General features: G+C 40.1%; 1 protein-coding gene across 2 annotated transcripts in view; it reads left to right on the forward strand.

The window, feature by feature from the left end:
- The window catches only part of AR (androgen receptor), a 261,278-nt gene that overhangs the window by 84,006 nt on the left and 153,452 nt on the right, over positions 1-23,820 (forward strand). Inside the window, exon 1 of one of the 2 annotated variants that reach the window (XM_069943377.1) lies at positions 16,536-16,839. The exons of the other annotated variant lie outside the window; for it this stretch is intronic. Within the exon in view, the coding sequence (XP_069799478.1) occupies positions 16,814-16,839 (26 nt within the window). The 5' untranslated portion in view covers positions 16,536-16,813. Of the gene's footprint in view, positions 1-16,535; positions 16,840-23,820 lie in introns of those variants that run through there. 2 annotated transcript variants of the gene reach the window in all.

Consider the following 23,820-nt stretch of genomic DNA (forward strand, 5'->3'; position numbering starts at 1 on the left):
TCACTTCATTCTGTGCAGCCGTTCTTATGATGCCCTCATCATTATGGAGGACACCGAGCACAGTGCACTAGTCCTCTCCCTTTTGTGCATGCTCTCAGTAGCCCATTCCCTCCATCCACAAGCCACTAATTGGCTATGTTCACATAGGGGGAGATTTATCAAACATGGTGTAAAGTGAAACTGGCTCAGTTGCCCCTAGCAACCGATCAGATTCCACTTTTCATTCCTCACAGACTCTTTGGAAAATGAAAGGTGGATTCTGATTGGTTGCTAGGGGCAACTGAGCCAGTTTTACTTTACACCATGTTTGATAAACCTCCCCCAAAGTGTTTTTCATTCTCCGTTTAAAATCTCGCCTGTTTGCAAAAGATGTCCGAAAATAATTGACAAGATCATTATTTTGACGTCCACGCAGACAACCTCCGTCATTTAATACACAGTGTGCATTGGACATCCGTCATTCTATTGACTTCAATGCATAACTAACAGCAATTATTTGCAATTAAATGGTGACCATCCACTCAATTCCAACAGTGTGTGAACATTCAATCCACTCCTGGTTTTGGTTGCAAAATACTGACCAAAAATTCTGCCTGGGGACATAGCCTAAGGCTATGTTCACACAACGTTTTTTCAGCTACATTTAAAATTACGTCCATGACAGACGTCATTTAGCTGTCTTGCCGCCCTTTGCATTAGACGTACGGAAATAATTGACATCATCATTATTTTGACGTCCACGCAGACAACATCCGTTATTTTACACACTGTGTGCATTGGACATCCGTCATCCTATTGACTTTAATGCATTGCATTGAAGTCAGTTAAATTGTGGCAATAACGTACGTCTTTTTAAATAGAAAAAGGGGACCCCTTTTCTCTTCTGTGTGCCTAAGGCTGTTCACACACTGTTCTGCAGTTTTTCGCAGTTTATAAATCAGGCCTAACATTGGAGAACTTGATGAAGAATTTGTCCGGTTATTTGACATTTTTACATTCAATTTTTACCATTTTACAGTCCTTTGTTGTTATTCTGCCCATTATTTCTCACCAACGCCTGCAGAGACTGAACATGCTCATTATTTTAATAGCCGTTTAAACAATGTGTGCAGTGACATCCACTTTTCCATAGATTTTAATCTAACACATTATTAAACAAGAAAAACGCTCATTTTATACCTACTTTACAGCTTTTTTCATTGTGTGAAAGCCTAAAAATTTGGTTTTCCTCAATTTTATGGGCATGAATAGAAACCAATAAACAAGACAATATTTTCCTTTCCAATGTAATTAGTTTCATTGCTTTTATTGAACTGCAGGGATCTAATGTCTGCAATCTGCTGGATCTGGCAGTAGCCCAGATTGCCATCAATTTCCAATCTGGACATCTTTTATGGACGTGTATAAGGGTTCCAGGTACATTTTCTTGCACCTTTGTACATTTTCATAGCATCTTAAGGGAGCTTGTTTTTATTTTCCCCTTACATGCTTTCTGTACTTTGTTTTATAGTATTTATAGTACAATCTGAAAATGGCGTAATGTACTAGAATTGCTGAAAGGGACATTCCAATGGTATCCTGATTTAAGGGTTTCCAAGGATGATATATATATATATATAGATATAGGGGGAGATTTATCAAACATGGTGTAAAGTGAAACTGGCTCCGTTGCCCCTAGCAACCAATCAGATTCCACTTTTCATTTTCCAAAGAGTCTGTGAGGAATGTAAGGTGGAATCTGATTGGTTGCTAGGGGCAACTGAGCCAGTTTCACTTTAGACAAGTTTGATAAATCTCCCCCATAGTATATAAATGTATAATTATCTAAATCAGCTAGACCACAGGTTTTAGAGCAGAGTGGTGGTAGACTGTAATTGTCGACAATAGGAGGAGAGTGGGGACATCTGGAGGAGATACAGTTTGCTAAATTTATGTATTTATTATAATTCATATTAGTACTGTGTAGAGATGAGCGAAAAGTGAAATATTCGATAATTCTAAATTCAATTTGAATAGCTCCCAATATTTGTATATTCGAATATCGAATCCCATTAAAGTCTATGGGAGAAAAATACTTGGGACCTGGAAATCAATATTCGCACAATGAACACAATGCAAAATGAAACCTCAGGAAATTATGCCAACACATATGGGACAGCAGGGGAAGCATGCCTGGGTGCATCTAACACTAGCAATGAGCGAACATCACAATGTTTGGTTTGGATCCCGAAGACGAACAAAAAAAAAAAATTATTGTGATCGGTTCGTGTTCCCCCAACATTCCTGAACAAATTACGAACGTAAAGTAGAAGCTTACGTTTCGGTCTAGCGGTATGCACTTGCGTACATATCAGTAGTAGCAAGATAACAGATATTATCCTGCAATCACAGTATTCAGCCGTATACTGGATATATAATTGTTTTTTACAATAATAAAATGAAAAAACTGTTCAACTCCTTTACAGGACACAGAGTGGGCAAATTAGCAGCAAGATAACAAGATAACAGTATACAGCAGTAGATATCTGAACACACTGCCTGTTTTACAACAGCTTCTAAATATATGGTTTCTATACTTTTAGCCCTAACAAGGGCTTTTGGGGGTCCCTCCCTACCTAACTTCACCTAAAAGCTTTCTCTCCCTGTTATACAGTCTGTCCCTCTCTAGCTCCAACCAGCAAGTGACACGAATCTAAAATCCCCTATTCGTATATACTCAGGAGGTGACATAGTTTAGCCAGCCAATCAGAGTTAGAGGTTTTTTTAAAGTTCTGCCTATTCCTAGTGCCTGTCCCTCCCCCTGCATGTTTATTGGCTGGAAAAAAGCACCGGGGGGTGTGAGGGCGAATCAAATTTTTACTGCATTATTGTTCGAATATTTGAACGCAATCGAATTGCGTAATTAGTGTACTATGTGATCTAATAACTATTCGACTGAGTACTATTCGCTCATCACTAGTACTGTGTATTAGTGTAGTATATAGCATAATAATAACAGAGATGTCTACTTATTTAGGCTAAAAAATATTAATTGGCCCTGTTTGGTTGTGCAGATAAATTATTGTGTAATTACAGCCAAAGTCAGGAGAAGCTGTTATATGTACTGTATACGTGAGAGTAGCGCTGTATTTGGGTTTTATATAACTTGCATAACTAGCTTTACATTATGTAGCATCTATCTCTGATTGTAAGTTGTCCACAACTCTTGTGGGCAGAGATCAGCTTCTATATATCTCACAGACAGATGAGGGATCCTGTTCCCCTGTATATCTATAGCTTACACTAAGCAGTAGAAGCATGGAGGACATTACAAAGCAATACTGAGCAGTCTGAACTGTCAATTCAGCAGTAGAGTAAGATCTAATACTCATTACATACTACTGCAGCTTCTTTGTGCATCTCTCTTTCTCTCTCTTTCTTTTGCTCTATTTTCATCCCCCCCCCCCCCCCATTCCTGTCATCATAGTCTAACCTGATGCTTCAAGGGATATACTTTAAGTATATCCCTTATACATCCTCTTTTCACTGTAATTTACACAATAATGAATGGAACTGTAAAATAGCCACACACAAAAGGGTGTGAAAAATCTACCAGTGGCCGTCACAGTAATGACAGCCGCCATAGTATGTTAAACAACGGCTGTTATTTGATACTCTAAATAAGGACTGTGATTTTGAGTATCAAATTGTGGCCATTAAAAATCGTTGTGCGAACATAGCCTCAATCGTACTCATGTATGCTAATCAATTATCTTACATGTCACTATGACACAGGCTGCTTTTCAAGGTCTTTGTCTTAAAGTGGTCTCACAGTTTCCAGTTGGGTCATCAGGAAACCTTGTTTCTGCAATATTGATCATAGGGTAGAGGAGCTGTTAGTAACTTGAGAGGAGCTAATCTCAAGCATGCTTAGGGTCGTCCGAATCCAAACGCTCTGCATTTGATTACCAGTGGCTGAAGAAGTTGGATACAGCCCTGGGGACGCCTGGAAAACATGGATACAGCATATGGCTGCATCCAACTTTTTCAGCCATCGGTAATCAAATGCAGAGCTTTCAGGTTCGGATGAACCCGAGCGTGCTGGAAAATCACTCATCTCTATGAGTAACAACATATTCTCAGAAGAGGAGCGCACAGTGAGGCACTCACCCCACTTCACTGTAGCCATGCCAAAATCTTGTCTGCAAACTGAAAATCTGTGCACCCTGCTGGTAGTGGGTGACCATAAAGGGGTTAACTATATTAACATTCCAAAATAAGTGCTCACATTTTTCTTTGATTATGGTTACTGAACCACTTGACTAGGAAGAATGAACAATAAATAATAAATCACATGACTAAAATGCCATACTTTACCACAACAAACGGAGAACAGGGGGCATTTAGGTGCCATCCAGTACACGGTAGCATAATCAGTTACAGGAAAGCATCTAATGGGATTTCAGTGACTTTTTAGCCTTTGCATATAATTTTTTTATCCCTTAAGGACTGCACACAGAATGTATACGCTCACATCTAGTTACCTACCATTGTTTTTTGAAAGATAACAGTAAGATTATGTTTACACAACGTCAAAAATAGAGAAAAGGCAGCAGCTTTTGCAATTTAAAAAAAAACCTGTTATTGCCGCGATTTCACTGATTGCAATGGCACTGCATTGAAGTCGATAGAAAGACGGACGTCCAATGCACACATTGTATTGAATAACGGAAGTTATCACCACTGACATCAAAACAATGATCATGACAATTATTTTCGGACGTCTTTTGCAAACAGCAGACGTTTTTTATTAGTTGTTCATACACAGTTTTCTTTTGTCACCGTTCTTTCTCTGTTTTTACTATAAAATTCAATGGACTTTTCAATCAAGCCGCATCTAAAGGCCAATTAGTAATCCCAAACTAGAATAATGTGCAAACACCAGTCATTGCACTAAGGGGAGGCCAGGCTGCTAATTTACATCCGTTATTTTGACTTAAAATGACGGACGTCATTTTAAACGGAGCTGAAAAAACATTGTGTGAACATAGCCTAATACGGTTTATCCCTACCAAACTGCTTGGAGCATAGTGGGTGGGATTTATCACAAAGGGGGTATGGTCTCCACATATACTGTATTAACTAGAATTTACACCTGCAAACAAAATCCTCTGCCAGCTCTGAGCTGATGTAGATTTGTAAGGGTGCCACATAGGCAGCCTCTATTGCATCAGATTGGAAGACATGCACCCTTCCATACGTATTGCTGGTGCTGGGTTCCATTTAAATGGAACACACTGTAGCTTAAAGGAAATTTTGCTTAAAGAGGATGTACCATCAGGTACATCCTCTTTAATATGACCCACAGATAAAACAGCGCAGTCACGGGAAGCCGGTGCTGCAGTCCGTTTTTTGAACCGAGGCCCAGTTCCCGAGTACGGCGCCATTCTATCCACGGGTACCGGGCTGGGGCTCAAGCGCAGTAGGCGGGCTGGCCCGCCCCTAGTGTCCGGACTGCCTCCTGTGCTTCAGCCCCGGCCCGGTACCGGTGGATAGAACGGCGCCATATACGGGAATCAGGCCATGGTTCAAAAAAACGGACAGTGGCACCGGCTTCCGCGTGATGGCGCTGTTCTATTTGTGGGTCATATTAAGAGGATGTACCTGGTGGTACATCCTCTTTAATAAGCCTTATATCCCACGGCAAAGAAGGGAGTCTTCTGCCTTAGCAAGTTGTATATACTATGTCAGGCATAGTATAGAGTGTGGATATGAGTGATCTCCTTGGTCAGCAATAGGCATCATACCATGACCCAGAAATCATAATGTAAAGATGGTTGTATGGGGAAAAAAAAGGTTTTAATTACTATATTACTGTTAAAAAAGTCCAGAGAAATTGTAGAATATGTATGCTATATGTAGGCTATACTTCTAAAGAAGCAGTACTGTTGAGCTTCTTCTTCTCCACTACACTCCTAGTTCATACCAGATTGGTAAATCATATAAATCTTGTCTGATTTTGGCTAGCATTTTAAAGTTTTGTGTGAATGTTTAAGGAGGGGAGAAGGGTTAATGGCCATGGTTCTCATTTAAAAGTCTCTTGTGGTGTGTTAAAAACCATAACGTTCTACTTTATATGTGTTCTAACTCTATAACTGCAAGTAATAGTGTGACCATGCCAGGTGCTAAAACTTATCAGTGTTGTACATCTATATATCCCCAATGAATAAATCATCTTAACTTTCAATGTGTTCCTACCAGCGTGCATAATCTTAATTCAGATAGCTGTTTTTACTAGGAAAATACCATTACTCATATACAGGGCCAGTTTTCATAAAAAGCCAGGGACTGAATAGTTGTACTTTATTTTATAAGAAATCACAGAAGCAACAAAAACCTGCTATATAAAGTATATTTTTTAATACAAATCAGTCTGCACGTAAAACAGAATTAAATAACTGTGCAGGTGCATTGACCATAACCTTGCACTGCTATTCCCCCCCCCCCCAATGAAAAAAAAGGTGTAAGGTGACAATATATGTAATATTCTAATATATTTCGTATTTCAGTTCTTAAGGGTACAAACCCACTTGACGTATTTGCTGCGTGAATCAGTCTTAAAAATAAGCAAGCAAAACGCAGGTTGGCTTTATATGATTGTTCTGCGTTAAAATACGCAATTGCGTATTTTTGAAGCGTGAAGCTTGTTGTTAGCAAAGCATCAGTTGTTAACAACCTGTGTGAAAAACGCATGTAGCTTCATGCTTCAAAAATAAGCAATTGCGTATTTTAACACAGAACAATTGTATAAAGCCAACCTGCGTTTTGCCTGCTTATTTTTAAGACTGATTCACGCAGCAAATACGTCAAGTGGGTTTGTACCCTTAAGGTATATTCCCCCCCAAATGATTTAGCTTTACATCTTTCCAATATCAATTTATTATGGATTCTGCATAGTTTTGCTTTTATCTTGGTGCATTCACCCCCACCAAACACACAGAATCATCAAATCTACCTTCCCCATGACTAGCCCGCGGCACCCCCCCCTCACTCCCCCCCCCCCCCCCCGCCGCAACTCACCCACAGTACCGCAACACCCCCCCTGCAGTGGCACAACCGCCTCCACAGCCTCCTCCCCACTCACCTCACAACTCACATAACTCTGCTATGCCACGCACTCAACTCTGCTGTGCCGCTCACGTCATTATTTTCTCGCACCCCCCTGTCTGCCTGCCATTTTTCATTTTTGTTGGACTTCCTCCTTCCTCTTTAATTTATCCCTAACTATTTTAAGATTTCTATTGGCAGAAAGTGAATGGGAAAATATTTATGTGCAGGTCACTAAAGTTAATGTGCATAGCACTGGCAAACAAGTGTAAGATTTTACCTCTGTAGTGATTACTAATGACTGTACGTAACAACACAAAGCCGAAAACACTCCACAAAAAATCAACTTCAGGCATCGATTCTGTGAATAGGAAAGATGGTTAACATAGTTATTGCTAATGGAAGAATAGCTGAGAGGAATGAAGTAGGTGCCCTTATAGCTGATGTAACATCTTCTTTCTTCAGAAACTAATTGCAAAACAAGAAAAATCTGGATAACAAATGGCAAGGCTTAAACTACATTCAGGCTAGGTTCACACACAGTAAAATAAAAGTGTGAACAGATGAACACTGTGCACTGCTGTCCGTTTTGGTTAACAAAATGCCCTGAGAAAAGTCTCAGTGAGATCAGTGGTTGCTTTGCCTGAGTGGTCTACTAGCCATTGCTTCCACTAGCCAGAATCCTACGCCACACTGATGAGGGGCAACACCCCGAAACAGCGGTCTGTGGATGGATACCACGCTTTGGTATTTCCCTTGTCATATCCTTAGACTCATAACTGAGTTGGATATTGACTGGAAGGACCACTTAATTTGGTGGTTGTAGTTGTCTCCGTACTGTAGTCACCCCTTTGCTAGGTTTTCATTCCCTGGCGAGATTTCTGGCTATTCCGTGTTTGAGACTCCTAATTGAGGCTCCGCAGATCAACGTGTTTGAGTATTTGTGCTACAGTAGCTCTGTTTAGATTCGAACAGATGAGGTAGTCTTTCCTCCCTGTTTTCACTATGTAACCTGTTACTGTTCCACCAGTTGACCTTGCTTGGACTATATTGAGGTGCTCTGACACAGCCATCTAATCTGTCTTTGCTGCTCAGGTTCTTACACTGTTTTTTTCCCCATCCAACACATAGGCTCTCTGTTGACTTGGTGCCAACGACAATATACAGTATACACTCCTAAACATTGTAACAAGGTAATCAGTGTTATTCACCTGCCAACCTTCCAGTGGCTCTAAAGTTGTGGCTGATTATTATTATTTTATAGATTCACATAAAACACTATGTAGGAACACACATGGAATAAAATTGTGGACAAAAAAATGTTAAACCAAAATATGCTTTTAGTTTAGATTCTACAAAGCAGACCCATTTTGCTTTGATGATAGCTTGCCACACTTTTTGCATTCTGTCAAACAGCTACGTAAGGTAGTCACCTGGAATGTCTTTCCTACAATGTTGAAGGAGTTACCAGAGGTGCTGAGCACTGGTTAGCACTTATCCAACTCATCTAAAATTATCTTACTCAGGTTTTGGTCTTAAAGGTGAACCTGTCTAACCTGCTGATAGCCCCCTATTGTCCATGGGGTGCCGAGGAGGAAGGTATGTCTCTTACCTCCCTTCTCACTGCCTTTCATGTGCTATTAGCAGTGTAATTCTTGGTCCGAAGCACCGTTAGGGGCAGTGCTCCTAACGGTGGTCTGAACTGAGGATTACACTGCTGCCAGCATGGAAACAGCGCTGAGAAGGGAGGTAAGAGACATACCTTCCTACTTGGCTTCCTGTGCGCAATAGGAGACTATAAGCAGATTAGATTTGTCTAATCTGCTGCTAGTTCCCCTTTAAGAGTATTGAGGCCAAGTCATCTGATTCTGTACTCCATCACTCTCTTCTTAGTCAAATAGCTTGGAGGTGTGTTTGTCTTCATTGTCTCGTTCCACAAACACAAACCAGGTAGCATTGCATGTTTTATAAGCTTTGCTGATTAGGTGTGCCTTGAGTTTTGACAGTGTCACTAACAAAGTACTCCCACACCATTACACCTCTTTCTCCATGCTTTACAGTGGAAACCCAACATATAGAAACCACCCACTCACCTTTTCTGTTTTTCAAAAGGACAATGCAGTTGGAACCAGAAATTTCAACTTTTCCCTCATCAGATGAAAGTGCATTTCCACTGGACGGATTTCCAATTCCTTGGGTTTCAGCAATTCTGTCTGGTGCTTGATCTCTTTCTGGAGCAGAACTAACTTTTCGTCACCCTTTTCTAGCATAGTTCTCATGAGAGCCAGTTTCATTGTAGCATTTGATCATTTTCATTACACTTAAGGTTACCTTCAACTTTACAGATTGGCTGACCTTTATGTCTTAAAGGGTATCTTTTGCACTTTTCCTTGATATGCCCATCTGTTCACGACATTTGTAAATAAATAATTTGTCTGACAATTTAGTTAGAGGGGCTCCTTTCTTGACAGTGCCCAGGGAGAGGTGAAAACAATACACATCCACAGTGGCTGCAGTAGTGTCCCACCTTTGGCAATGAATGGCTGAGCAGGGATCGGAGCAATGGAATGCAGGTGGCAGTGCTAGAGCCAGGGAGGTAGATGGATGTCATTGTTTTGACCCATCCTCTCCCTAGGCATTTACAAAAAAGGGGTCTTGGACAGACAACCCCTAAATAGTCAGATGAGTGTGACCTTAGTTTTAATAATGGGAGTGAATATCAGGTGATGAGCAGGATTACACAAGCAGGGGGTGTGAATGTTTTACATTGAGGGGTAGAATGTCTAATGCTACGTTTATACAGAGCCATAATTCGCCCAATCGATCGTTTAACGATTTTGAAGCAACAATTTTTTTTTAATAACGATCAACGTTTAGACGAAGTGAAAAATCACTATTGCGATCGTTTTAAGATTGCTTAAGCCCATCTCACACATAGGGTGAACCTGTGAAAGATTGTTTACACCAAGCGATCTGCAAATTTTTTAGTGGACAACCAACGAAGATTTGAGAACATGTTGAAAGATCAAAATGAACGATTTCTCGTTTGTCGTTTGATCGTTCGCTGTCTTTACATGAGCCAATTATTGCTCAAATGCGATTGTTATCACGAAAATTCCAGTGATAATCGTTCCGTGTAAACGCCCCATCATACATACCTCTTGACTTTATAATCATGCCCATTACCTGATATTCATCCCCTTTATAAAAAGTAAGTTCTCATCCTTCTACAAAAAGTGTGCAAAGCATAAAAGTATTCTGCTTTGACTAACAAAATATCTAAAAATATTTACATTTTTTACTGTATGTTTCATTTTCCTAGTGAATCATTACCTTATTTTACAAAAGTGTCTTTTCTACTTTTCTTTTTCTACCTACATGTCAGTGCTATCGCTGTTCACAAATCTACAAGGACTGGGATCTTTGCTTAGTGAGGCGTTGGACTGTACAGTCATGTGTGCATCAGTTCAGGGCACTAAATATTAGATGACAGCACAGTATGTACAGTACATACAGTTTATTAACCACATATACATCTACATATCACATAATAGCATTGCATTTTATAACATGCATCACACACATTAGGAAAAGGAGTATATTGCAAGGTGTGTGGCTGGTAGAGAAATTAAGTTTAACAGGGTTCTCTTTGTTGAAGGAGAGAAACGGAATTTTTAAATACAGGATAAAAAGACTTAATTCAAGGTCAGGAAATGGATATCCCATGTTCCCGGTTGCCAGTGTGACACTCGGATGCCAAATTTGGGTGGGAGTTGTTTGGCTTTTATCCTGGTTGAGGCCAGGGAGTGTTAGAGCTCTGGACTGAGTTGCTGAGGAATTGCAGATTTGTCAGAGGGACCATTGATATAGTATATTGGACCATGTGGGTTTCTGATAGAAAGCAGCGTTGATACAGGGGATGTGCATAAATAAACTAGTTGACTCTAGCCATTCCATTGATTTAGGGAGCTGCTTCAATAAGTTGTACTCATCCCTGAAGACACAAAATAAAACCAAGTCTCTTCTCTTGGAATCAAAGACGGGACTGCGTACTTTGGCCTAAAACACAGAAAAGATATATGTTAAAACCATTGCAGACAGGTCGGCATTTGTCTTGCTATTTACAGTGATGGAAGGAAGCAGAGGAGAGCTAGGAACAGAGGGAGAAAAGGTAATACAGAAATAAAAGGCTACAAGGGGAGGAGACGTTCAGGAGACTGTTCATACAATAAAAGACCATGCAACTTTTGACCTGAATGTAAAGTGAAGTCTGGGAGGGCTGGGAACAAATACAGAGAAGAGGGAAAACATGATAAGGAATAAATGCTTTCCCTGCCTACATCGTATAGCTCAGGAGCTGGACGGGTGTAATTATTTCATAGGCATTTGGCAGCGTGCAAGTTAATATTCACATTTACTTTATGACTCCCACACCCTTGAGCAGCTTTTTCCTTGACCTTTAAATTTCACTCCTTTGTGCACAGTCTTGTTGTGTCTGGAGTCTTGTCTGTCACTTGGAGGTTGTCTTTAGTTTTTGGCACACACGCTCACAACAAAGATATACAGTGGTACCTTGGTTTAAGAGCGTTTTGGTTTAAGAGCTCACAGTTTTTCAAAATTCTGACTTGGTTTAAGAGTATTGCTTTGGTGTAAGAGTACCCTGTACTGGTAGGGAGCACGAGTGGGGGAGGGACATGGCCTGCATAGCGGGGTCTACAGCACTGTATTCTGACCCAGGAAATCTCCCTCACCTTCCAAGTCATAGCAGATCCTCTTCAGGCTGCGGCTTACATCAGGGGACAGGACTGTGGGGGTAATCTCTTCATAGCTGTAACCCCTCTCTCCCTGGACAGAGAGTGCTGCTATACTGTGCCCACATCTGCCCTGCTCATTCCTTCCTGCTCCCTGCAGTCTCTGTCAGTCCTTGTGTTTCCCATTCTCTACATTACTGTACAGTAACTTATAATATCACATATTCTGCTGTTTCTGAATGTTTGTTTCATTAGTTTTACATGTCATTCAGAATAATAAATCATTATTTTTGGGGCATGGAATAAATTGTCTGCATTGCTATGATTTCTTATTTGAAAATTTGCTTTGGTTTAAGAGTGGATTTGGATTACAAGCTCAGACCCGGAACAAATTATGCTCGTAATCGAAGGCACCACTGTCTGTCTATCTATCTATCTATATATATATATATATATATATATATATATATATATATATATATATATTCAAACATACATATCAGTAAAACCACAAAACTCAGTGTGAACAGGCCCTAATCTACACTTTTTTATTTTTTAGTTTTCTGTATATTCATTACAAAAACACACATCTGAATTTATAGTGAAACAGATATAAGGGTTTTTCCTCCTAATCCATGCCTCAGTGGCAGCAGAGTACATATAGTTTATGACTTGTTTTCCTGTAACTGCCCTTATATCGTAATATAAACTGGTTCTGTAGAAAATCTCTTCTCAGTAGCACATATAAAACCATCAGGCACTCCTAATGCACCTTATAATTTCTATTTCCTAAAAGCTTCAGACTTTGTCTGCACCTTCTCTGCTGGAGAATGTGGCACTATCATTGGTGCTTGTGTGGCCCTGGATTAACTGTGCTGTGTGCCTGGACTTTGTTCATTGTGTGTTACGTTTACTCCGGGTCTATTAGGAAACAAGTTACTATAGTTATGATATTTGCCACCCTATTTACCGATTCCCAGCACTGATTTCAGTTACCGGTACTGTCCTGGTAAGTTTTTTGGCAGTATATACGTGTGGGGAGATGTTTTTCATTCAAGGTAGGTTTTCAGTAAACTGGATAATCAACTTTTGTATCTTTAAGGCTATTACTCATATTCATTTGTCTTACATGACATGTACTGTATACTCCCAAACACAGCAACGCTTTTATTCAGGTGTAACTGGCTTCTAATTTGACCAAATTATCAGGGTATAATAACTTAGTTTAACAGCATCCAGACTGATCCAAGAACATTACAGTCGAGAATGATCTTGTCTGTGACTGCAAGTCACAGACAAGAGAAAGTAAGAGAGTGCTTTATTCATAGCAGAAAAAAAATCTCAAGATGGTTTTGAAAAAAGATTTTTTTGTGCCATGTGGACGATGAAATGAGTTTCCCATTCAGGTCAATGGGAGATGGATTTTTGTCCAAGCCAGCAGACATGTCCCTAGTATTCCTTTGGTAAGGCAGTTTTGTGTTGGCAAAGACTTCAGAAGAGAAAGATTTAGGGGTAGTGTTTTCTGACAGCCTTAGGCTGGGTTCACACTACGTATATTTCAGTCAGTATTGTGGTCCTCATATTGCAACCAAAACCAGGAGTGAATTAAAAACACAGAAAGGCTCTGTTCACACAATGTTGAAATTGAGTGGATGGCCGCCATATAACAGTAAATAACGGCCATTATTTCAATATAACAGCCGTTGTTCTAAAATAACAGCAAATATTTGCCATTAAATGGCGGCCATCCACTCAATTTCAACATTGTGTGAACAGATCCTTTCTGTGTTTTTAATCCACTCCTGGTTTTGGTTGCAATATGAGGACCACAATACTGACTGAAATATACGTAGTGTGAACCCAGCCTAATTAAAATGAGTCACCAGTGCATCCAAATCATATGCTGGCTGTATAGCTAGAGGTATACCCAGAAGGAAGAGGGAGATTGTAATCTTGCTGTATAGAGCTCCAGTGAAACCACATCTGGAATACTGCGTCCAGTTCTGGAGACCTTACCTACCAAAATATATTGATAAAATAAAATGGGTCCAAAGACTGGCTACAAAAATGGTGGAGGTCTGAGATATATGCAAAGATATCAGGAAAGACTTAATCTGTATAGTCTGGAGGAAAGAAGAGAAAGGGGCTACGTAATTAAAACCTTAATTTTAAACGTCTAAATAGGCTTCAAGAGGGAAGTGTTTTTTTGATAAAAACAAAAATGAACTCAAGGACAAGAGGACATGAGAGCCCCCCCCTCCCCCCTTGTTGTTCTGTTGTCTTCTTTATGTCCCGTTCTAGGGTCTAACTACTGCTTTCTACCTCTATATATTGGTAAAAACAAGATTTGAGCGGGGTCGGTGGGCCCTATCTGCCGCAAAGTCACGCGGTCCTCAACGAACTTGTCCTGTGTATAAGGTAGATGGTTTGACTGTTCATTGCTGTTCTTTATAAGTTGTAAAATGTCGGCCGTTGTGGGCCTTTGCTGTACACTGCTCTGTGTCTTTGTAAAAATAAAGAATAAAAAAAAAAAAAAAAGACATGAGAGGTTAGTTGGGGGAAAGACCAGAAGCAACATGAGAAAATATTACTTTACTAAAACAGTAGTAGATGCTTGGAACAAACTTACAGCAGATGTGGTAGGTAAATCTACAGTAACTGAATGTAAACCTGTCTGGGATAAACATATATCTATCCTAAGATAATAAGAAGGGAAATACTAAGGGCAGGCTAAATGGACAAAGTGGTCTTTTTCTGCCGACAATCTTCTGTTTCTAAGATTATTGAGAAAAAGAGACAGTGATATTATATAAGAGAAAAGAGAAGAGACAATTATTTGCAAAATATAAGTAGTACGAGATTCTACATGCAGGGATTTTAACCTTTTCCACTAGTCACAAAGCTGCTCCTTTGCATTTTAAACTTATTAGGTGTGATTATTGAACATATGATTCATATACATAATAGCTGCTGTGGACAAGTCAGCACATGTGCATTACATGAGGATTGTTTCTAGGAAAATCTGTGTGGTTAGAAGAAGATCTTTATAGATTCCTCCTCAATTCTCAATATTTAGGCATAGTCACAAAACAATGGCCTGTGATTCAGTAATCTCAGATCAACCTTTATATTTATGACTGCTATGTATCCAAGTAAAAATAGCTGCATGTTCTCATAAGTTATTGTTGCACAAGTTCATAACCTGGAATAAAGTGTGGCTGCCATTTTCCATGACCTCAACAGATTAGAGGTTTTTTGATTCATGATTAGGTTATACAATTTTAGGCCATGTTCACATTGCATGAAACACTGGCCGTTCTGTGTCGGTGTTACTGAAGATCATCGCGGCTGGTGCTGCAGCACTGGGCGAATGATCTTTATTTCTGGTGAATTTGGATGCGGACGCACCTGTGTGCGCCCGGATCCGAATTCACCGATGCACACGATGGAGCGTGCGGCAATGAATAGCATCCGCAGAAAACGGACATTACTATGTGTATACGCTCCGGCTGGGATTCCATACATTCAAAGGCAACGTATGTTTTGCATAAATCGCCGTCATTGTTGCAAATTGCAACAACAGCCGTGATTTATGTAAAACATACGTTGTGTAAACACAGCCTTAGTCTGATTCATGAACATAATATATGTCAGAGGTACAGAAATTCATTTAGGAAGCTCCAGAGAAAGAACCATTTTATCTGCTATATTAATATTCATATTTGGAGTCGACATACAAGCCAGCGGGTGGGTGGCAGGTTCGTATCTACGTGTCAACGTGTTTTGAGAACCTCAATGTTCTCTTTATCAGGTCAATATACAGTAATACACGAATAAAAACAAAGCTTTATTTACACTTTCACTCACAGGAATTATAGGTCATAGGTGATATGACAATTTACATTGTCTTGAGTAGCATAGTGCCTCTGTCTTTGTGTTCTAATTTGATTGTAATTGTACTCTATGATGACCCATACCCATACTTCCTGCCAGTGAAAGTATAAATAAACGTTTGTTTTATGCCTGTATTATATTGACCTGATGAAGAGAACATTGGAAAATACGAAACATGTTGACTTAAATATCTTAAACCCTTTAACTACGCATATCAATTATATGAGCAGAGAGCGGAGGCACACAAGAAACCCCAGTGAAACAATGGGAGAGGCAGAATTTAAAGCGGTGTCCGCGACGCGAGTGCCGCTTGAAGTTCTGCCTGTGAACGGGCCTTAATACATCAGGATAGTCAGGTTGCTAAACTTCTGCTGTGTGTTGATAAAGCAATATGAACACTAAATAGGTAGGAATGTTAGATTTGTGTCTATAACAAAGCTATTTAGATGCAAACTGCTCAATTGTATGCCAAAAGGATACACTTATAATATTCCTCCATTCCTCCAATGTTTTAATAAGAATGGCCATAAATAATATTCGTGATCATTTTTAGCACCCGTTTTTTTCATTAAAAAAAAGGCGTGCGAACATTAGGAAAGATTTGTCAAACATAGTGTAAAGTGAAAGTGTCTCAGTTGCCCCTAGCAACCAATCAGATTCCACCTTTCATTCCCCACAGATTCTTTTGAAAATGAAAGGTGGAATCTGATTGGATGCTAGGGGATACTGTGCCAATTCTATTTTACACCATGTTTGATAAATCTCCCCTATAGGCTATACCTAACTGACTGTCATGGGCTGCACTAATTTTCACCTAGTTATTTTACATACTACAGTAGTGTGAATACATATGAAATAGTTTACACTTTCTTTCCTGCCAGAGACCTTTACAATCTAGCTGCTCTTTTGACTTTATTAAATTGAGCCATAAACATAACCATAACCATCTAATAAATTTAAGTAGGCTGCATAAAAGAGCTGGGGTATGGATGTGCTCCAGGGACACCCATGTGGCTGGTGAATAGAGAGTGTCTCTTGTTAACCCCGATCCTGGAAGCGCTGTGCATTGGAATCAGGGCTCCATGACAGTGTCGGGGAAGTGTGTAAGGTAAGTATAGTTATTTACCTGCCTGAGCACATTTATAAAAAGACAACCCCTTTAAATTAGCAGTACGAATTATTAAATTATTACTCAGGGTGCCTTCACACACACCAGATCTGCAGCAGATCTGCAGCAGATTTGATGGTGCAAATTTGATGCTGTTTTCATTCATCTGGATCTAATCTGCTGCGGATCCCCAGCAGAAAATCCGCTGCAGTGCGGTGTGTGTGAAGCTACTCTTAGGGTGCGTTCACACCTACAGGATCTGCAGAAGATTTGATGCTGTGTTCAGTTATTTAAATGAAATCTGCTGCAGAAAATTAGCTGCAGATCCTGTAGGTGTGAACGCACCATTAAAGTGTACATTTCTTTTAGGCCATTTTTTAGTATAAGCTATATGTGTGTACTTTAGGGGTAGCACTATTTCTAGTAATTTTACTGGTAATTTTCTATTGTCCCTGAGCCTAATATCTATGATTGCTCCTACGCACCCCATACACACACAAAGAAGGAGTGGGATCTTTTATAGTCTCTTTACAGTCTGTTTGCTTCTGACCCTCACCTCTCAAACTCCCCTTTCCGCCCCATAGACTTGCATGGTTAACATATAACCTGATACTTGAGTGAGCTCCTATTGTGTCTTATAAAGTCTTCTAAAAGTTTTCTGCATTTTATTATATTATTGATTTATGTGAAGTTTGTTGAAATGATAGTAACTGTTTAAGGATGATATGCTGGGACTACATGTTGACATGTCTGATGAATGTTGACTTCACATCCATTTCTTAATCCATTAGGTTACCTGTGACTTAGCGCTATAGACAGCCCTACATTCAAGATGCATTATCTCAACAACAATTTATGTATATATAAAGTCGCCCATACACATTAGATGAAAGGAGATTGCTGGTTTAACAAATCCTCTGATAAACATTCTTTTCAAAGACACAGCCGTGCACATTAAAAAAGAAGTCTGGCGAAAAATTTTATAAAAGTATTGTATTGTCCCCCAAAAGTTATACAAATCACCAATATACACTTATTATGGGAAATGCACATAAAGTGCTTTTTCCCTGCACTTACTACTGCATCAAGGCTTCACTTCCTGGATAAAATGGTGATGTCACGACCCGACTCCCAGAGCTGTGTAGGCTATGACTGCTGGAGAGGATGATGGCAGGGGGACACTGAGGGGCACAGGGCACTGGAGGGACACTGAGCATCCCCCTGCCATCATCCTCTCCAGCAGCCACAGCCGCACATCTCTGGTCGGGGTCGTGATATTACCATTTTATCCAGGAAGTGAAGCCTTGATGCAGTAGTAAGTGCAGGAAAAAAAACACTTTATGTGCGTTTCCCGTAATAAGTGTATTTTGGTGATTTGTATAACTTTTGGGGGGCAATACAATACTTTAGTCCATATAGGCCGTTTAAGTTGTCCAAACTGCCAGTGCATGGTCAATGACATTGGGTGAAAGACCAATATAATATTTTTAAAATACTCGGAGAATGTTCTGGGAACGTTTCCAGAATATTTTTTTTACTGAAAGATGGTTAAAGGGAATGTACTTTGACTACAGTAAATCAAGCTGCCACCACTGATCAGTGCCTCTGTGCCCCTGAAAACTGACCCCCGGTTCCCGAGATGTCAACGTTTTTGTAAATATACTAATTAGCAAGTTTGGTGCATTGGAGGCGGGCCTAGCACCCCTAGTGCATCCATTACCCCTCCAATTGATGACCTAAGCTAGCTTGATTTACTGTAGTGATGGTACATTTGTCTTAACGAACAAAAGATCTTTCTTGAACGAATGATCTTTCATTTCCAATGCAGTCAACTTTTCAGATGATAACACTCATCTGTCCTTGTTTGGAAAAAACTATAGTTTTGCCTGAAATTGGCCACTTTCATCTACTTTAAGGTACGGTAAACAACTACCAGGGAAAACAATAGTATCAGACAGTGTTACGTTCAAGTTTTAAAGACATTATTTGGTGTCATATCCCAATAAAATAATCTAATCTGATATTTATCACCAGCTTGAAGGGGCTGGGGAGCTGAGGATGAAGGTATGTCTGTTAGCTTCATCCTCGCCTCTGTTACGGCGCTGTAAGCTGTGAAATCCTCTGCCCGGTAAGCCATTAGGAGAACTGGGTGAGCACCAATCCATCCTGTCCTGCCCCATACATTGATAATCATTAGACACAGCGATCCGCCCCGCCTAAGGTTTATCAATGGTGTAAACCCTGCCCCCTGCTCGTAACAGCTTACCAGGCAGAGGATTTCACAGCTAGCAGCACCGGAACAGAGCAGAGGATGATGGTAACAGACATACCTTCATCCTCAGCACCCCATGCGCACTTGGGAGCTATCATTTAAATTTGTGACATCTGCTGAAATTTCCCTTTAATAAAGGTTCTCATATTAACAGCGGTAGTATCAGATGTGTACAGGACCTTTCAAAATGTTTTAAGTTTAGGGTAGCTTCACATGTACTAGATTCACATCGGATTGAATCCGCTGCGAATCCATGTACTGTGATTTACAATTACAATTACAATTTTCATTCCGCTGCAAGTATGCAACACCAGCCCCTTTAACCACCCATCACCCACAGCCCGCAGCATACGTTACCTGGTCCACGCTTCGGCTGTATCTGAGGCTCTTGGCTCCCGTAGGTCCCGCTCAGCCAATCAGTGACTGTGACGGGGCCATGCACTGTTTGGCTCAGCAGTACTTACGGGAGTCGGGAGCCTCAGATGCAGCCAGAGCGCTTTATAACTTTCAAAATGTAAATAAAAAATGAAATAAAGCAGTTTACAGTATATTTTTTTCTTTTTATCATGCTGTAAAGCAAAGCTATACTTTAGTCTCCTGAAGGCAGCTTTTTAGTCTTGTGCTAGTTGAACTAAACACATGAAATCTGACCTGTACAGAGAGTCACGGCTCAATGTGTCCATCAGTCACATGACTTCCTTCTCTGTGAGTGCTCAAATGACCTGGGAAACACAGGAAGTACCTAGTTTTCTATGATAACTAAACAAAATGCATGTAAATGTAAACTTGCTTTATTTCACATCTACTGTTTAGATTTTAAAAAGTTTTAACAACAGGTACATTTTAATGTTAACAGTCTTTTCAGACATTTTGGGGGTGTAGTAAGCTGTAGACGGAATACCAGTGTCCATATTAAATGCTATCAGTCCTTGGCAGCCGAGGAGTTTCAGATGAGATGCTTGTACGGCTGCATTTAGACATTTCGTTAACAAAAACATTCTATTTCTATTTGCATCTGTTTTTTATTTTAATTTTTTTGTATTTATTATGTTACATGTACTGCTAAGGAAACTAGATGTTAGTGTTAGTTGAGTATTCAATAGCATGTGTATTAAACCAGCGCCAAATTATGTTGGGAAAAGTTGGCATCAGAAGCATCATCAATATTAGAGCTTTTACTTGGCCTAGACTTGACCCTATAATAAAGATCAAAATTTAGGTTGCTTAACCCATTGGCTTTATGTCAGGGAACTGCACGTTGAATTCAATAGACGTCCACCCTTAATCAAGCCAAATTTATAGATTTAAACCGGGCATTCGGCCATTCTTTTCCCCTCCTCGGTGCTCAGATAAATCAACTCATTGTTTTGCAGCTGCTCCCCTGTAGTTTGTAAGAGGGTGGAAATCTGTTTTGCCATGCCCCCTTTACATGAGTCTAAATTATTAAGGTTTACAGGTCTTGTAGATTTTCCATTTATTTATATGTCCACCACAGTAATCATTCTCACTAATGTATTACCCAGTTGGTTGTATAGCTTTTATACTAAGTCCAGTTTTTAGATCTTACTTTTGTGTGTCTTTTAGCTTCCATTTGTTTGGCAATTGTGATGGTTTGACCTAGTTTCCACTAGACTATTAGCCAAAAGAAAAAGAAGTTTTGGTTGAGAATTGTGTTAAAAACTCTAGAAGTGTTGAGCATTTGAGAATTTATAGTATAATATTGTGGTAAAAAATATTTTAAAAGTCTTCCAACAATGTTTTGAGGTTTGGAAAAGAGATGTATGCAATGTTAGGAATTATGCATCCTGCCGAAAGGTTCAGCTTTATATTCTTTTATAGTTGAAAGAAATATTGCTGATGTGACGCAATTAGGGAACAACAGAAATATAAAAAGAAAGAAAGCTTAATCTACAAGAGTGTTTTCATTTATGTGAGAGCAGCCCTTCTGATTGTTGTTATGATATATATAATATATATTTTTTAACAGCAGAAAAGTTAAAAGTTCTTTCAAAAATACTTGAAATGCATTGAAAAAGGATGGGACACAGCTGAATTGGCTCTGAATCTCTGTATCTCCCTATGGGTGGGTTCTGGCTGCTCCTGATCCCCGTAGGTCCCGCTCAGCCAATCAGTGCATGGCCCTGCCACAGTCACCGATTGGCTGGGCGGGACCTACGAGATCCAGGAGCCTCGGATGCAGCCGGAGTGCAGATCAGGTAAAGTATGCTCCAGGCAGCGGCAGGTTAAGAGGGCCAGCATTTACTAGCAGCGGTATGACAGTGTATGAAAATTGTATGAAAATTACATTGTATGAAAATTACAGTTTGGGATCAAGCTACCTTGGAATACCAGCTCCTTTGGAATCAACCACCAAGGATGTCAACAGCCTGGCCACCACTCTCAGAGCAAAGAGCAGTGGTCGGTTACCTAGGCAAGGAGCAGTATATAGTAGAGTAAAAGGCCAAAAGTAAGTAACATAGCGAGGAAAGGCAAGCATCCATAATCACGTCCGCTATTAATAACCATTATCATTACTTTTGCACCAAATAGTAAAAGTTTATTATATGAGAAAACCCCTTTAAAGGGAATGTGACATGTGATTAAATTTTGTTTAATTGCTTAGTGTAATGGCATGCGGTCATGTTCGTCATCCCCTACCTGCCTCAGGTCGCTCTGTCTCGTGGTCATCTGCTTTTTCTTAGTATGCTTCTTCCAGCTTCTCCCATTCTGAGCTGGCCTCCTGGAGGATTGGGCTCCCTCTAGTGGCAGGCGTGCACCTGTTCACCTGTATTTATAGCTCAGCCCACAGGTTCTAGAGAATTCCAGGCTGTTTACCTGAGGGTATATAGCAACAACCTCTACACCTTTGTGCTCAGTTGTCGGTGTGTTCAAGTCAGCAAACCTGTGATCTGTAGCTTTTTTCCCCTTCCTCGCTTCCCAGCATCTTTCAAACTGTTGGATTTTGCTCCATTTCTAATTTTCAGCTCAGCTCCACTCTGAACAGCACCTTCTTATATTTTGAAGTGTGACCGCAGAAGAAGAGCATCTAGTTCCAGGCTGCTGTACTTCTTCACTACCGTCAATCGGTGGTCACCAGGGACCTTCTCTGAGGTTAGCGACCTGATAGTTTTCAGCAGCCTTGTAGTTGACTGGCTCTCCTTAGACTCCACCTTGGAGAAGGTTCGTCAGCACTCCTCGGTGATCCAAGGGATCCACCTCCTCATCCCTGCTCCATCCATTGCACTTAGAAGTAACTATATAGACAAAAAATTATGTTACTTTTTCATTTATAACCCTTCCTTGGGAAGCAGCCATATTGGAGCCACATCCTTCCTGTATTTTCAATCCGGACAGTACAGCACGGTGCTGAAATGAATGGGTGTAGAACCCACTTCCACCGAAACCAGTGGACATGCTTACAGTGATGTACACATATGTACACAGGGATATCTAGCCTCCTATGTCAGCTATGTACATAACATACTGAGCACAGAAGAGAACCTTATCCCAGTCATAATAAATGAATAAAGAAAACCCTGCATTATATCCTAAAGGATTATTTCCACTTACTCAACACTGTATGAGAGCAAGCAAAATTATTTTTTAATGTGTGGTTTAGGCAAGGAATTCCAAGTAAGTCTAGATTTCTTTCACATGTGAGCCCCATATACACTCCCCATGTAGTGCAGATTGTACTGTGGCAGATTACGCTGTAGCCCATTTTTCCAGTGTCCTCCAGGCATGATACGACTACTGATTTTAGGATTGTGATGTGGTTGGTCTTGTGGTTACAAGTCAGCAAATACAACTCTACATCTGCACAATAGTCTTTTAAGCATATCCTGTGAACAGACCAGAAAGTTTTCTTTGTAACGTTCTTCTCTATTCTTTTGCCTTCAACCAGAAGAAATCTCACCAGCTTATTGCAGATACTGGTTAAATCCAGGCAGGTTAACCCTACAAATCTTTGGATTTTCTTGAGCCAACAGGTTTGGCCTTGCAAGTCACTCCTGTTGCATGTGTTGAAATTCCAGCAAAGCCACAAGAAATGCTGCGAGTTCGACTTTACTATCTGTGATTTATGTGTTCCCTGCCAATGAATAGCATTTATTTTATATCCTTATAACATGGAGAGTGATGGGAGGCACCACATGGCAAGTTATATCGCTATATCCAACACTCACTTTGAGCCTGTGACAAGAATAACTTTTGCAGAGATGATTTTGTTTTAACCCAATTACTTGACAGGCCTTGGAGAACTTAATCAGGGAAGAGGAATGGGAAGATCGCTCGGCAAATAGCTGCTGTGAGAATACTTATTCCAGAGCTAGCTGAACATGGGAATCTTGTGGCTCATAATTTTGGTTAAGCGTATCCTCCGGGTTCTACACTGACAGTCTGGGAGATGCAAGAAAGTTTAGAAATTTCTGTCCCCGTGAAACTATATACATATTTAACACAGAGAAGGCTACTTTTCCTGACACATAAATCAGAAATAATCAAACCATGGTCTCCTTTCTGGATACATCAGGAGGAAAGTGGAGATTAAATTACTTAAGAAAACACAACACACTTCATATACTGTTTTGCCAGCAGGATACATAGCCTTAATGGATTTCTACAGTTTCGTAGACTCTTTCAACTTGGCATGATTTAGTTAGTGTATTTTCAACTCCTGCTGCTTGGAGTACAGACCGGCAGAGTTTAAT

This window comes from Dendropsophus ebraccatus, chromosome 10 (genome assembly GCF_027789765.1).
Source record: "Dendropsophus ebraccatus isolate aDenEbr1 chromosome 10, aDenEbr1.pat, whole genome shotgun sequence".
NCBI lineage: Eukaryota > Metazoa > Chordata > Amphibia > Anura > Hylidae > Dendropsophus > Dendropsophus ebraccatus.